Source organism: Macaca mulatta, chromosome 1, assembly GCF_049350105.2.
Source record: "Macaca mulatta isolate MMU2019108-1 chromosome 1, T2T-MMU8v2.0, whole genome shotgun sequence".
NCBI classification, from domain to species: domain Eukaryota; kingdom Metazoa; phylum Chordata; class Mammalia; order Primates; family Cercopithecidae; genus Macaca; species Macaca mulatta.
This window is the reverse complement of record NC_133406.1, coordinates 41,428,413-41,444,248: the sequence shown is the minus strand read 5'-3', so window position 1 is coordinate 41,444,248 and position 15,836 is coordinate 41,428,413. Positions and strand designations below refer to the sequence as shown.

General features: G+C 41.2%; 1 protein-coding gene across 2 annotated transcripts in view; it reads left to right on the top strand.

The window, feature by feature from the left end:
- COLGALT2 (collagen beta(1-O)galactosyltransferase 2) overlaps positions 1-15,836 on the top strand; it is a 103,671-nt gene that overhangs the window by 69,439 nt on the left and 18,396 nt on the right. For both annotated transcript variants that reach the window (XM_028851339.2, XM_015122025.3), the window contains exons 6-7: positions 5,122-5,241; positions 14,158-14,234. In XM_028851339.2, coding sequence (XP_028707172.2) covers positions 5,122-5,241; positions 14,158-14,234 — 197 coding nt within the window. The remainder of the gene's footprint in view (positions 1-5,121; positions 5,242-14,157; positions 14,235-15,836) is intronic.

Below are 15,836 nucleotides of genomic sequence, written 5' to 3'. Positions count from 1 at the left end.
GTAACCTTACCAGCACCCTCTATGTTGCTGTCCCTGGGAGCACCAATTACCAAGAGCCAGGGCTGGCCTCTATCCAGGAACCCACTCTGTTTTGGGTTGGAGGGACTGGTGGTGATGTTGGGAGTTATGGGAAGGTGATTGGTTCTCTATGGTGCTACTGCATTGCAATTGTTTATCACAGAAGTCCATTTATTAATTAGGAAACTGTCACAGAGGCCTAAAACAACACTGGCAAAGATCCCAGACTTTAAAAATGGAAGTTTATTTCTTCTTGAAGAAGTCTGAGTTGCTATAGTGGCTTTGTTCCACAAAGTGTTCAGAGTCCCAGGCTTCTCACTCTCCACGAGGTACTGCCCTTAATTGTGGAGTCCCAGGTGTCTCACCACCACGGATGCGTTTCAGCCAGCAAGGCAGAAACAGCAGGGAGAACTCTCCCTGTCCCTTGAAGGGTGCAATCCAGAAGTTGAATGCAGCACTTCCATGCAAATCCCGTTAGCCAGAGCTTAGTCACAGGACAATACCTCACTGTAAGGGAGGCTCAGAATGTCATCTTTATTCTCTGCATGCATGCACTGCAATTTTCACACTCCAGAAGAAGGAAAGAACAGATAAAGAGGCACCAAACAGTCTCGGCCTCAGTCCCTGTGGAAGGAGAGGCAAAGCGAGACTGAAGTCTTTTATGAACCACTGGGAAAGCATTTCTAGTGAGGCCTGTAGATTTTTGAGAAAGACAAGTCAACAGGAAGGAAAGTTATTTTTCTCATTTCACCCTGCACTTGCTTCAGGAGGACACAATTCACAAGAGCAGTTCAACAGCAGGACACATGGCATCTAACAGAGCAAAGCTTTATTAGGATAATTCAGACTTTCCTGACAGAAGTTGGGTCCCATTATTAATGTGCCAGAAATGTGTCACTTAACTACTAGCACAAATAGGTTATAAACCAAGAAGATGGTGAATAAACTCAGTGTGGCCATATAACTGAGGGTGGAAAACATGGTGCAAAGATCTTCAGGCAGCTGAGAAAGTGGCTGGCAGATGAGAATGTTAATACAAATTCAAGCTACAGTTCACACATCAGATTCTCCTTAAAGCCATAGGTGTCCCATTCATCAGTTGTAGATTTGCTGAGAATGAGAATATTTGGTAGTAATGGATCAGGCTGATTTCCCCCTTGGCTGCTAGAGCAATTTAGACCCTTTGGCCAGGTGCAGGCATTTTGTAGCCCTTGTGTTTAGGCAAAAGCAATCTTCATATGATTGGAAGTTTTTTGCAAAGATTCCTATGTCAATGTTAATGGAACCTGCTTTTTTCATCTGGTCTGTGATTTGCTCTGACTTCCCCAGGATAGGAAACAAAGACAGAGCCATCTGAGTCCTTGAGTGCCAATCTCTTTCCTTCAGAGGCTGAAGCTAAGATGTTCCAAGAAAGTGAGATATTAACAATTACACGAATGGCACTGCCTAACAGAGTCCTCCTTTATAGTCACTGAACAAAGCGTTATTATGACCCCATGCACTAAATTATGATGATACATTGTATGAAACCAATACCTAGATACTGGGGTGGGAAAAAGTGATTCAGATTAAGCAGGAATTTTTCAGCTCTGCCCTGTGCTTCGCCTGTTCACCAGGACTTTGTGTGCTGTTGGTCAGATTTTGCAAAGGCTTTTTTAGAACACTGAAAGCAGGTAGACACCCACAGTTGTTTGGTGACTCATTTGGGAAGAGGAGAAATAGAAAAGGAAAGAGAGAGATGAACTCCCAAGTGTTTCCTTCTGTTCCTGGCACTGTGTTAGTTGGGAGTTAAGATTTTTATGTGTGAAAACACAACTAATAGTCATGAAGCAGTGAAAGCTACGGGCCAGATTGGCAGTTCAGACCATGAACAGGGCAGGAGTCAAGGCAGGAAAGATTCAGTCATTTTGGGGAAATGAAAGGTATTTCTTGACAACTGTGGATTTTAAGGTAATATTGTACTTATCTCTAAGTATTTTCCAGAGAAACGTGAATGAGCCTGGGAGTCATGTGCAGCCCAGAGCATGTCTCTAGGCTCTTCTTCCTTAGTTTTAAAGCAAAGCACCTTCCCTCTTTCTTCATGAAATATAATTGGTATTCTTTTGTTCTCACTCTTCTGAAGCTCCCTAGCTGTGTATCATCTATGTCCCAGGCAGGACCATCCAACCACAAACCTCAGTCCTAAATCTTTCACCCCAGACTCTAGCCATTGCGCCGTGTGGGTGATGAGTGAGGGGCAATCCAAGTGTGCTGGTGAGCGGGGCTTGGCCACCCAGCTAGCCCAAGAAGAGAGCACATATGGTCACAGGTGAGTCTCTGTGACTGTAATGAGTCCAGGGTCAAGAGTTCACTTCCCATTGTGGCCCATGATCTGGTTTCTGTATTATGGCCACAGGAAACATCCCGGCGCCAGTCAGTCATCTTCCAAATGTCTGATGTGAGTCAAAAGAGGCAAGTGATATGGGCAATAGGCAGACAGATCCTGGACACCACTGGTAGTGGTCACATTTGTCCCCATGTGGAGGGATGGCAATCCCCTAGTGACTAATGGTCTTGGAACTGAGTTTCCAATTACCCGGTGGGTAGAAAGCACTTGGCATTGGCTCTTTAGGGACAAAGATTTGGCACTAATGACCTACTATGTGACCTTGGACAAGTGACAGCCTGAGTCTGATTTTTCATCACCAAAGATAGGGATAATTTTATCAATCTGCAATGTTAAGTTACTATGTGAGTACAAGAAAATGTTTTATATGTTTAAAAGAAAAACAAAGTCCTTCAAAATGTAGTGTAATTCACTTTTCTTTTTCAAAAGAAAAATTGTCTTCCCCAGAAGCAGCTTTCACTGGGAGTGCAGACTCTTTCATAGACTTTATCTAATTATTAATACATTTTCTTTTATCAAACTGCCCGTGCACATGGTTGAAAGTATTCTTATAGTTCCCCATGGTTTATTAAGAAAAGAACAGTCCCTTGCACATCACCCTGCATCATTTCTGTCCTCCAGAAGGCAACCACTGTTATCTCTTTTAAGTGATCATTTTAGTATAATATTTACATCCATGTTAAATAATATGCATACATTGCTACTTCTTGATTTTCTGGCTTCACCATAGGCATTATATATTGACTCTCCACTGTGGACAGTGAGGAGTTAGCTCTCTTTCTGCCTTTTGCCCTCTGCATGCAAACACATTCTTCTCAACACCCTGTTCTCCCAATGTCATTTCAAACAGATTGATGGTCAGTGTTCTTGTTGTAATCATGCAAGCTTAACTCCGAGCTTGGTCATTTATAGGCTATGATTAGTTTTCCTTTGCCATTAATTTTCTTTGGAGGCAATTCCTTTAATAATTACCATTTTTTTGCTTAGTTTTATTATTACTGGTATGATCCAAAACTAATCACTAATCACCTCAAACTCCTCTCAGAATGTTCAGATTTGTCAGATGTCCTTTTTTGCATGTTTGTGAAGATGTCTGTCCTGGAGCCTTCTAATATATTCTAATCCGAGTGGTGCTGCAGCTATCGACCTAAGACTTATTTCTCTTCTCTTATACACTGACTCTTCTGTTCGTGTTGTTTATAATCTTTCTTGCTGGTTATAATCGTCCTCCTCTTCTTCCTCCTCCTCCTCTTCCTTCCTTTCCTCCTCATCCTTCTCCCACATCATCCAGTAACTTTCTGAAAAAGTATGATGGCAAGTAAATATATTATGGTCTTGCATGTCTAAAAATGCCTTCCTTGTACCCTCACACTTGATGGATAGTTTGGATATGTATCATATCATTTTTTTATGGAAGCCTCAGAAAGTTAATTGGTAAAATGGTTTGCCTAATTAGGGTGGAGATGCAACTTTAATATCTTTTTCCTTCCACTTCCTGAATTCATCATGACTTTACAAGAAGGTGTACTTTGAAGCTCCCCAGAAGCATTCATGTGGGCAAATAGCAGAGCTAATGAGTTTGCTCGGTGAAGGCAAGAGAAGGGACAGTGCTTGGTAGACCAACCTTGATTCAAGCCAGATTCCATAAAAGCAGGGAATAAAAGTTATTTGATTTTCTCCTTCCTCTCTGTTAATTCCATGAGACAGCTTCACCTGATTTGACAGATGATGTAGCCGACCGGAGGAAATTTCATCTGCACAAAATAGAGGAGTCCCTATGCAGAAAATTCTCTCTCCAGAAGACAGTGATGATTATCACAATTAACAAATCAGAGGCTTGGATACATGGACCAGAGGCTTGGATACATGGCGGACTCATCCTTTTCACTAAGCAGTCTTTTCATTGATGAGGAGTGTCAATTGCTGACCAATGATCTGTATAAGACCATCCTGATTCCTATATTTCTAGCTGTCTGGTTAAACACAGATGCCTTATAACTGTGCAAGTTATCAGGTGGGGCTATGAAGACTAATTTGAATATGAAAAGGGTATTGCATGTTTCTGGTATTGTCACACTACAGGTTCTTAAAAGGACATTCTGAAATGCAGACTCTTTTGTCTCTATATGAACTGATTTTGGAAGTTTCATATCTGTTGGTTGGCTCCAAATCCATGCCTGCTAAGGGAAGCAATAAAACCAAGGAAAATCTTGGAGAATTTTAAATTTCCTTTGCTTTTTTTGTTTTTTGTTCTATGTATGCCTAGATTTAGCTTTAATAATCTGTCAGCGTTACAGAATTTTCCTGTTTGCTTTCATATCAGATGTGGATTTCATTCCTCATTTTCTCGTTATTTCCTGTAGGTGGATTACAGTGTTCCATTCTGCTCTCCGGAATGGGAATTCCTTGCCTCCCTTTTGATCCTTTCATGCCTTTTGTGTTCATTCCAGGCCACGAGTTTGGGTTTTTCTTCAGAGAGAAAAAATCAATTTCCTCTGGGTTGAAGAATAGCCCAGTGTTTTTATTAGTCCCCAATGCTGTGTTTTACTTTTTGAATAAAGGAGCATTTTTAAGGTCTATAGACATACCTGAAACAACCACTTATGTAATTGCAATGTCAAACTCAGCATCAGACACAGTTCAGGTTCCTTCTCCTCACTTGTCACTCAGCAGTGTGTTTTCTGATTGTTGGCTTTGTCCCTCTCTCGGATCCTCAGGCATCCAGATGTACCTCTGCAACAGAGAGCACTATGGCTACCTGCCCATCCCCCTGAAGTCCCATCAGACACTGCAGGAAGACATCGAGAACCTCATCCATGTGCAGATTGAAGCAATGAGTGAGTGACCCAGGAGCGGGGGGGATGGCTGTCGTTCCATTGCCACAGTGACCGTACCAGCCACTTCCCTTCTCTTCCAGGATTGGAATCTCACAGCTGTCAGTCTCCTCTGGCTGAATACATAGTTACTCATTTGTTCATTGTTTCCTAAACTTTTCCTATGGGAAATATGAATATGACAAGGTCTTTGCCTTCTGGGAGCTTCCCATCCTGGAAGAGAGCTGGGTACACAAGTCAATACTTTCCAAAGGATCTGATAAGTGCTATAACAGTGTTTTGTGGTGTGGACTTAAACCCTAACTTGGCTGCTTTCTAATTATATAACTTTGAGTAAATAATATCCTTAGTTGTAAAATGGAAATAATGAAAACTTTCAGGGTTTTTGGGCAGATTCATCATGATATATGTAAAATGTCTAATACAGCCACAGTAATTATGATTTCAACTTAACAATAGCTCGTGATGTAACAGATACCACTGTTACATCATAAAGTGCTAAGCACTTTTTGTACATTGTTTCATTAATCCTTGCAACAACTCAATGAAGGGGTTTTATTATGCCCATATTAAAGATTAAAAATAATGAGATGTTGCCTTAAGTAACTTGCCCTAGAGCATTCTGCTAAACAAATGACAGATTGGGATTTGAACCCATCTTGCTATCTCCAAAGTTCATGTCCTTAAACACTATTGTTATTGCCTCTGGGTCTGGCATGATGCATGAATTGCTGTGCTCAGTCATCAGTAGCTATGCTTTTTATTATATGTGATGTACAATGGTAGCTAAAAGAGAAAGTAACCAATCCACCTAACCTAGGGGAAGATGTTGAAATGGCTTCCCAAAGTGGGGACTATTTTCTATTATTCATCAGTAGAGCATAGGAGGTATATATGTGGGCAGTGGAGGTCGTTAGGGAGGAACAGCAGGAACTGAGGCTAGAAAATGGGCAGGAGCCCCGCCAAGAAGCTCTGATGTATAAGAAGGTATTTGGGCTTTAGCTGAAAGGATGGGCACTCTCAAAAAGATTTTAGCACAGAAATGTCAGGTTGAATTTGGATTTAGAAAGGTCACTCTAGTGGTTAGAAAAGTGTAGGTGGAGCATGCATGGGATGCATGGGCAGTGGCTGCTGGTCTCAGACCAGAGGTGAAGAGACCACTTTGGACATTTCACGGCTACTGGGCAAAAGGTGGTGAAGACCTGACCTAGAGCAGTAGCAGTGGGAATGGAGAGGAAGGAACAGAAGCTTAGGACATAGTCTTGAAAGGACACAGCCAAGAGTTAATTGTAGTTGGATGAGCAAAAGGGAGGCATAGAGAAAACTCCTAAGTTCTGTCTTCAGTGTCTGGGGATGATTTTAGGAACTTTAAATGGAATAGGGCATGTAGAATAAAGGAGAGGTTTGAAAAGAGACCATGGCCGGCGTGGTGGCTCATGCCTGTAATCCCAGCACTTTGGGAGGCCGAGGCAGGTGAATCACCTGAGGTCAGGAGTTCGAAATCAGCCTGGCCAACATGGTGAAACCTGTCTCTACTAAAAATACAAAAATAAGCCGGGCATGGTGGTGCATGTCTGTAGTTCCAGTTACTCAGGAGGTTGAGGCAGGAGAATTGCTTGAACCCAGGAGGCGGAGGTTGCAGTGAGCCAAGATTGCACCATTGCACTCCAGCCTGAGTGACAGAGTGAGACTCCATCTCAAAAAAAAAAAAAGAAAGAAAAGAAAAGAGAAACCATGAGTTTATTTTTAGATTCATTGAGTTATCTATGAGTATCTGTTTCCCACTCCCTTGCTACTACACTATAAATTCCTTTTTCATCATGTTAGTCTCAGGACCTAGCACATTGTCTGTCACCTGGTAGATGCCTAGTAAATATTTGTTATATGACTGAATGACTGATGATAAAATGATGGAATAAGAAGCTGGTTCACTGTGACAGTATTTCTTGAACCAGCCCTCAGTAATCTCCTTTGTGAATTTCTTTAATACATACTTTTTCTGCCACTTTCCCTATGTTCTAGGCCCTAAAGGATATGGATGGCATCTTATTGCTTTGAATCCCAAGCACTTAGCACAGTGCATGGCATGTAGTTGTTACGAAAAAATATCTGCTGAATGCATGAACAAATAAACAAATGAATGAATGAAAACTGTATTGACAAGAGCACTGAAACCAAAGCCAGAATAATGGGCTTGAACTTAGACACTGTCACGTATGAAGAGAGAATCAGATTTCAGGACTTTCGTTTCTTCATCTATAGAGTGATTTTGCAATGTTGAGAGGAGCAAACAAAAGAATATATCAACTCTATAAAATCATGAGGTGCTGCTATTATTATGACTCCTTTTAGCTCTCGATAAAGTGCTGTCCCTTATTATCCCTGTTTCATGGCTCTTGGTCTTGACTCCCAAGTAGGGAGAGTCTCTCTGAGCTCAGAGAGCGGCCAGCCAGACCTTATGTTCTCTTGTTTTCTTCCACAGGGCTGAGAGTGTAAGTTCTCAGTACATAGAAATACACATGTCATCAATAAAGATTTTAATGATTGCAAATTACAAATATGCACACTACCATGCTAGCCAGGTAGAGTTCATTTGAGAAGAACCTGTAAATTATAACTTTCATCATTGATCTTCCAACGCATGCCACCTCTAGTGCTAAGCACTTTACATATCACATTTTATTTTATTCTTATACTTACCTCCTTTTCTGAACTTTAAAAATATAGAGCATAATCGGAATAAGAAAATGTTGGAAAAATCAAATTTTGAAGGGTATAATGCAGAAATATGGCCTAGAGGTCCATGTAAGATTAATAAAAAGTTGGCAATGACAAAATCCTGTCAGTCAAGTATCCTTCTCTAGTAAAAGATTAACTAGTTGTTAAAACTACTTTGCATAGTGCCTGGAACCCAATGAGCAGCAAATAAATGGCTGCTAATAGTGTTGTTAGACTGCACTGATTGAAGAATAGGAATGGGGTGTCCAATATTTTGACTTCCCTGAACCACATTGGAAGAAGAAAGATTGTCTTGGGCCACACATAAAATATACTAACACAACAATAGCTGATGAGCTAAAAAAAAAAAAAAAAATCACAAAAAGAATCACAGAGTGTTTTAAGAAAGTTTGCAAATTTGTATTGGGTCACATTCAGAGCAATCCTGGGCCACATGTGGCCGGCAGGCCACGGTTAAACAAGCTTGCATTAATACATGCATTTTATTCATGAGCAAACATAGAATGCCTGTAATGTATGTGTCTTCTATGAAGGTACTGGGGATTCAAAACATTTTATGATCAATTCTCTGTTTTCAGGTACTTATGATTTAATAGGAGAAACAGACAGACGTTTAAAAAAAAAACACTCACAATGCAGTGTAGCATTTTGAGAAAGGAGAAAATATCAAAGAAATAAGAATTTGGGATAGAGAGAGATTGCTATGGCCTGTGTGATCCAGGAGAGCCTCAAGTCCTAATGGTTCTTAAGCTAAGCTTGGGTAGAAGTGTAAAATTTAAACAAAAGGAGTGGTATGGTAAGGACTCTACAGGCAGAGGAAACAGACCAAGAAACGACAAAGTATTCTCACTCTGAAGGAGAGCTGACTTAAAACAGTAGGCAGAAATAAAGTTTGAGAGGGTGGGGTGGCTTCATTGTTGTGGTCCTTGAATGCTCAGATCAAGAAGAATGGCCATCTTAAGGAACCAGTGAAGGTGTTAGAAGAGATAATCAGGCTGTAAGGATTTATTCAACACATACTGTACCCTGCAGATTGTTCAAGATGCTGGCATATAGCAGTGAACAAAACAGGCAGAAACCCTGCCATCAGGGAGCTTATATTCTAACACAGAGAGTTAGACAACAGACAAAATATCCGGGAAGCAGCCACATGAATATTTGGGTGAAGAATGTCCCAAGTACAAAGAATAGCACATGTGAAGACTGTTAGACAGGAAAAGCTTGGGGGTGTTCCAGGGACAAAAGGCCAGCGTGATTGGGGTATAAAGAATGAGTTGGGTCAAGGGAGATGGAGTAATGGGAGAAGAAATGTCCAGATCCCACCGAACATTCTGGCCATGGTAAGGAATTTAGATTTTACTCCAAGAGTAATGGGAATCCCTGGAAGACGGGGGGTTGGCCTGATGTGACTTGTGCATTTAGAAGGATCATTTGGGCTGTGGTGAGGATACCAGAGTGTAGGGGACCAGTACACTCTGGTGAGACATGATGGTGATTGGGATGTGAACGATAGCAAGGAGGTGATGAGAAACAGACAAATTGAGGATATATTTTGGTGGTGGAGCCAATAGGACATACAGAGACCTGAATGTAGTCCATGACAGAAAGAAAGGAATCAAGAATGAGTCCAGGATTTTAGCCTGATATGCCATTTACTGAGATGGGAAAGACTTTATAGAAGAAGACTCAGGGGTGGGGAGGTAGTTTTGGTCACGTAAGCTTAAGATATTTATTAGGCATCTAAATAGAAAAGCCAGAAGATAGTTGGATATATGAGTCTGGAGTTCAGGGAAGAAACTCCAGCTAGAGACAGACATTTGAGAATCATCAGCATCGGAAGGATATTTGAAGCCATGGAACAGTGTGAACTCATGCAGTAAAAGAACACAGGACGAGAAGAGGACAGATCCCTGGGGAAGACAAACAGCCAGAGAGCTGGGAGGAAAAATTGAGAAGTGTTTCAAGACAGAGCCAAGATGCTGCTGAGAAGCCAAGGAAAATGAGGATAAAGAATTGGTCATTGGTTCTGTCAAGACAGAGGTCTGTGATGACCTTGATAAGGGTCACTTCAGTGCAATGATGAGGACACAAATCCATTCAAGTGGACTGAAGAGAAGCCAATGGGGAGATGAGAAAGCTGAATCTTGATGGGATGGGGAATGGAGAAATCAGATGGAGGCTGTTGGAGGTGGGAGGTCAAGGGAAATATTTTTCTGGTTGGGTTGGGTTTGTCTGTTTGCACTGTTTTTTTAAAAAAAATAGAAATATAACAGTATGTTTGTATGCTAATCACAAGGATCCAATATATAAGGAGATCTTGATGATGTAGAAGAGAAGGTAATTGTAAGGTGAAAACAAGAGGGTTTTTATCCTTGGTTGCAGCCCAGGACAATATTGGAGAGGCTATACTAGATAGACATTTCATCTACTGTGGCAGATAGGATGGCAGAATGTATCGATACACATGCAGTTTGGTTTGTGGACTTGAGGTGGTTTGAAAAGGTAGATCTAATTTGATTTTGAATATTTTCTTTCTGAAGTATATAGGCCAGTCATGAGCTAGACAGAGATTTTGGAGATTTCAGGAGAGAGAAGGCATAAGATACAATCTCTCAAAGAGTGGGAAAATAAATTTACTATGAAAGGACATTTACATCATTTGGTAGTGTCAAGTGCCAATTTGACATCTGTGATTGTAGCTCTGAAGTGACTCAGTCAGCACAATAGTGTGTGTTTCTAACAGTAGTCCTCTTGGTGCTGAGTAAGTGGGCAACGAGTTTAACCAGGATTAGGGTTTTTCAGGCATCAGTGGATGAGAATTGAAAATCTTGTGAAGGGGATGGTCAGGAAGTTTCTGAATTGCAGACTGGAGTTTTAGAAATCAGAGTCGAAGAATTTGAGTGAGGTGAGGGAAGGGTTATGACGACAATGACTGACACTTATTAAAAGCACTGTACCCATCTCTTTTCATGTGATAACTCATTTAGTACATTAGAAGTTGCACAGAGAATTTGGGGATGTGCTGCCTTTGGGAGATGAATGACAGGAGGCCAGATCTTGTAAAGATGTTAGATTTAAATGGTTTATAAAGCATGAGGAGATTACTCTTGCAAATTACAGCATAAGGTGATAGGAAGGCTCAGGTACCTGCTCTCAGTATTGACATTTTGAGACAACAGTACCTCATGCAAAAATTACTAAGATAATTGGATTTGAAGTCAGGTCTAAAACTGAGTTCCAGCTCTGCCAGTAACTCAGTATTTGACCTTGGACAAGTCTACATCTGGCTTGGTCTCAGTTTATTTGTTAAAAAAAAAAAAACACAAAAAAAATTGAAGATAAAATTACATGGTGACTATGAAAACACCTAGCAACCTGTTAAACCCTTAAATGTAGTGTTGAGTGTGACTGTTATGGTTGAGAGCAGAGCTGTGCAGCGGAAGATTATTTTGACAACAGTGAGCATGATTAATTAGAATAGGAAAGACTGAGAGCATGTTAGTGTTTGAAAAAAATCAAAAACAGCCCAGACACAGTGGGTAAGCACCCAAGCTAGGCTACAACAATGGAAGAAGTTTAGGAGAAATTATAGAGAAGAAGCGGTAGAATTTGATCCAAAGTACAATCTATCAGGTACTTTTCCAGACATGACTGGGCTTAAATGAGCTACTGTAGACCAAGCCCAGTTGCCTTGTTGGCTAATACCAGTGGCCACCAAGGACTAGCTCTGGGGATGATGTGGAATGGGAATTAAGAGCTCCAGTGCAGGAGTCAGACCTAGGTTCAAATACCAGCTCTATCAGCTCTGTGATCTTGGGCACGTTATTTAACGTTTGTTACCTTGTCTATAAAAATTGAGACACTCGTACATATCCCATGGTACATGTGAACATTAAATATTTGTGATTAGATATGTCAAGTATATATGTGACATATATATCACTCACAGAACCCAGAGTTCTGTGAGTGATAAGATCCCTGTAACAATGGCTGTAATTATTCACACTAGATCTTGAAACTTTCCCGAAAGCAATGAAGCCCGTTGTCCCAAGTGGCAGTACAGGGAAGGATTATTTCCAGGAAGGGATTTAATGGGAGATCAGATGAATTATGAATGATGGAGTCAGAAATGACTACAAACAGAAGCCAGGATATACCTAACCTTCAAGTCTGTTGTCAGCAAAGATACATCCTTCTCCCCACAGACTAAGTTTCTTAGGTGACTCACTGTATCACTTCCTGTTTTCCTCTATGGCTTACTGCTGCCTTCAGTGGCAAAACCCAAGCACACTTCTCTGATATTTTTGCTCAGTGATGACTTTCGGGAGCCAACCACTTGTGGCTTTTTTTGCAACACTTGTCCTGTGAATGCAATGACTGCCTGTGTTTGATGGAAACAAAGTTGCTAAAAGTAGTCTCTTTGGCTGAAATGTTAAAGCCACACAGGCCATGTGAGTCCAAAGGAGACCAGCAGCCTAGAATGGGTAACTCAAAATGTAACGTCCTCCCAAGTCTCAGGCCCCAGGAGAGAGAGAGAGACAGCTCCTCAGACAATGTCATGAACAGGAGGAAGCTGGTACATTAAGCTTCTTTCTCTTAAAAACCTAACCCTGTACATGGTGGACCCTCCCTGTTGATTTTAAAAGAAACTTATAAGGAGTGGAATGGAGCAGAAAGGACCAGAATATTCTGGGCTGCTGTTAGGAAGACAAACACTTGCGCTGCATATGCACAGAAACATGATTGTGTCAAGTTTGAAGTAATAAGACCAGCTCTTGTGTTTGGCCTAAGAACTCTGTCTCACTATGTTCTGGAATTTCACATCATTCGCCAATAAGTAAAATTGGATGTCAGGATTTCTCTATAATATTTCAGTGAAGTTAAACAGATCATACCCTTCGGACAGTATCTCAGGATGGGCAAAGTTATGCTGGAATATAAAAATCTGATTGGCATCATACAACAATGGCTTATTTCTTGCTATCCAAGTCTGCAGAGCTGGTGTCTTTCCTGGGAGCTGCCCTCCATGTGTTGATGCTCCACGTTCCAGGCTGCTTCCAATTCGCAGCTGCTCCATATCCACACATGCCGCTACGAGCACTGTGGTGGGACCAGGGGCAGGGGAGCTCTTGGAGAGTGGAGCAGCAGCATTATACTGTAAACTTTCCCCAGAAAGTCATATAGCCCTGAGTAACTTCAAGGGCAAGAGAGTGTATTCCTCTCCTGTGCCTGGAATAGAGGGGAACAGATACGTTACAGTAGTCATGGCTATCACCCATAGTTCTTTCAACAACCCAGTTATCAGCTCTCATTTTAAATTTTCTTCGTATTATCCCTTCAAGGAAAATCAAATGAGGACTTTGAATTTGTATAATACCAAACATTCTTCAAGGCCTTTTCAGGTTTCTTAACCAATATTACTTCCAAACTTTAAAATACCCAGTTTGCAAAGGAAGCTTTTTTAGAGTATCAAATAAATAAAACTGTCATTATTGGAGAAGTAGTGTCGCTCCCAGCTGGAATCTTCCCATTAGATGAGGGCCAGCTCTCCGTGGTTAGATCCTGTTAAAGCAAAGGACCTTTTGCGCACCCACAGCTAAACCTGCCCAGGTGGGATAAAAATAGTCCCACACTTTGACAATTTTAAATGTAGAGAAAAAAGTATTTTTCAGTAAAAATTCAAGCCTATTTCTGAGCTTTTTCAATAGCTAAGAGTTGTTGGGCATTTACCATGTTAAAGTGATGAGTGTTTTGCAGCAGGTCTCATTTAAATTTTATAACACAGATACACTTCTATTATCCCAATTTCATACCAAAGAAATGAGCTTAAAGAGGTCCCCTACCTCTCCTACTCCTTCACAAACCAAGATTTGGACCCAGATCCTCTGGAGCCCTTCCTCTTCACCATTATCCTAAACTGCCTCCCAAATATTCTTGAAATAAGTCTTAAGGGAAGTGGAGCAAATGTTGCAATTTCCATATAAACAAATGCTCTTGAAACCAGTGCCCTGACCATCAGGGTTCCTGTGTGGCTACTCAGTCCTGGAGAACTGCTACCATTGTCCCCTGCCCTGTATTTCCAACTTGTATTCCAGCCCTAGAGATCAGGCATGCGGATGGAATTCTGATTTCTGACCCTTTCATTAACAAAGCACTCTGCATGTTTCTTGTGTCTTCCAGTTGACCGTCCTCCAATGGAACCCTCCAAGTATGTCTCACTTGTCCCTAAATATCCAGACAAGATGGGATTTGATGAGGTAGGAAAGGTGTCTATATGTGTGTGCACGTGCATGCGTGTGCAGGCTTATGTGTTCATTTTGGTACACAAGCCTGAGCTTGCATCTGAGAGCCAGCAAGATTGGCTTGGCTGCTGAAATGGCTCTGAGGTCTTGGGAAAACTACTTGGTTTTTGTTGTTCCTTAGTTTCCTTATCTTAAAAAAGGGAGGATCATGATAAAAGGTAGTTAATCATTTACTCAGAAGGAAGTTACCATTTAGTAATGAAAGTGAATTTGATATTTTCTAGGAGCAAATATTGTGATATTTTTAATCAACCTTTTTATCAAAGTTCAAGAGTAAGTTAGAGAGGATACATGTTTTAGATATGGAGGACTTTAGCTTTATTCTGCCACATCTGAGCAAGTGGAAACTATTCTGGGACTTTCTGTGCTTTCTTTTCTTTCTACTATTCTTCCATGGAAAAAGGTTGGAGAGCAGGGTTGAGAGGACAAAGAAAGAAAAAAAACATATTTGTTCTAAAATTCTGCCTTTCAGCAGGCAAGAACTTCCTAATAATATTCTAAGGGTAGTATTTGTTATTAAGTTTTAGTTGTATAAAGAATGAAGCAGAAATATTAAGAGGTACCCCTCATGGTGATATGCATAACAGATACTTGGCAGGGATTGTGACTCCACGTCACCGTCTCTCTCATGGGTCTCTCCGGTAGCTGCTGAACAGTATTCAGAAGGAGCTTTGTGGTCTAGAAGCTAGGGCAGTGCATCAGGAGTCCACAAACTGAGAACTCTTCCATGGACTCTGGATATGTAACAGATCAGGCTTTGAGCTTGGTGCTCATTGCCACTGCTTAATCGAAGGAAAATGCCTTGTTTATCACATGGTAACATATACATACAAGTCCCCAGTGTACAGTCTTCTCAAAGGGATTTGACGCTAGAACTGGGAGTTGAGATTTCTTCCATAAAACTGATTTGGAGCTATACTTCAGGAATGGGGAAAGGGTATTTCATGAATATTAAATGGGGAAGAGTTAACAGCTACTATGCTGTTTCCACAGAGGGCAGAATGAGAAGAGACGAGCCACATGTAGTAGAGAGGAATAAGACTCACTTGCAAATAGTTTTCAAAAATGATCAGAGCTACAGAGAAGGTTGTCCCACACCCACAGTGGACCAGCTTCCACATATTACTGTAGCTTTCCTTCCCCATACCTCTCTCTTGGTTCCCTAGGTGAAAGGACCCATGTCCTTACATAGATTCATTTTTCCTCCTAAAAACATTCCTATGAGGACAAAACCAAAGCAAATAAAATAAGACAAAACCAGGATCTTCAAGTTCTGGTCTTCTTTGGGCAGGACACGGTGTAAAGACTGGGTCACTCCTAGAGCCCTTCAGGAGAAGGCCAAGTCTGTGAAGTGGCACAGGCTTGGAGACTCTACTTCCCTGAGTCTGGGGTTAGTCACCTCTATGTATGGAACAGAGATAGCATGGTAGAAAAAGGGCTTTTCAGGGACTTTTCAATCCTCCTCGGACTCTGTGACCTCATTGGTGGTGTCTGGGCTGCATTTGGCTGTGAGACTCTTTTCTCTGTTTACTGTTCACTAAATATGAGCGAGCCGTC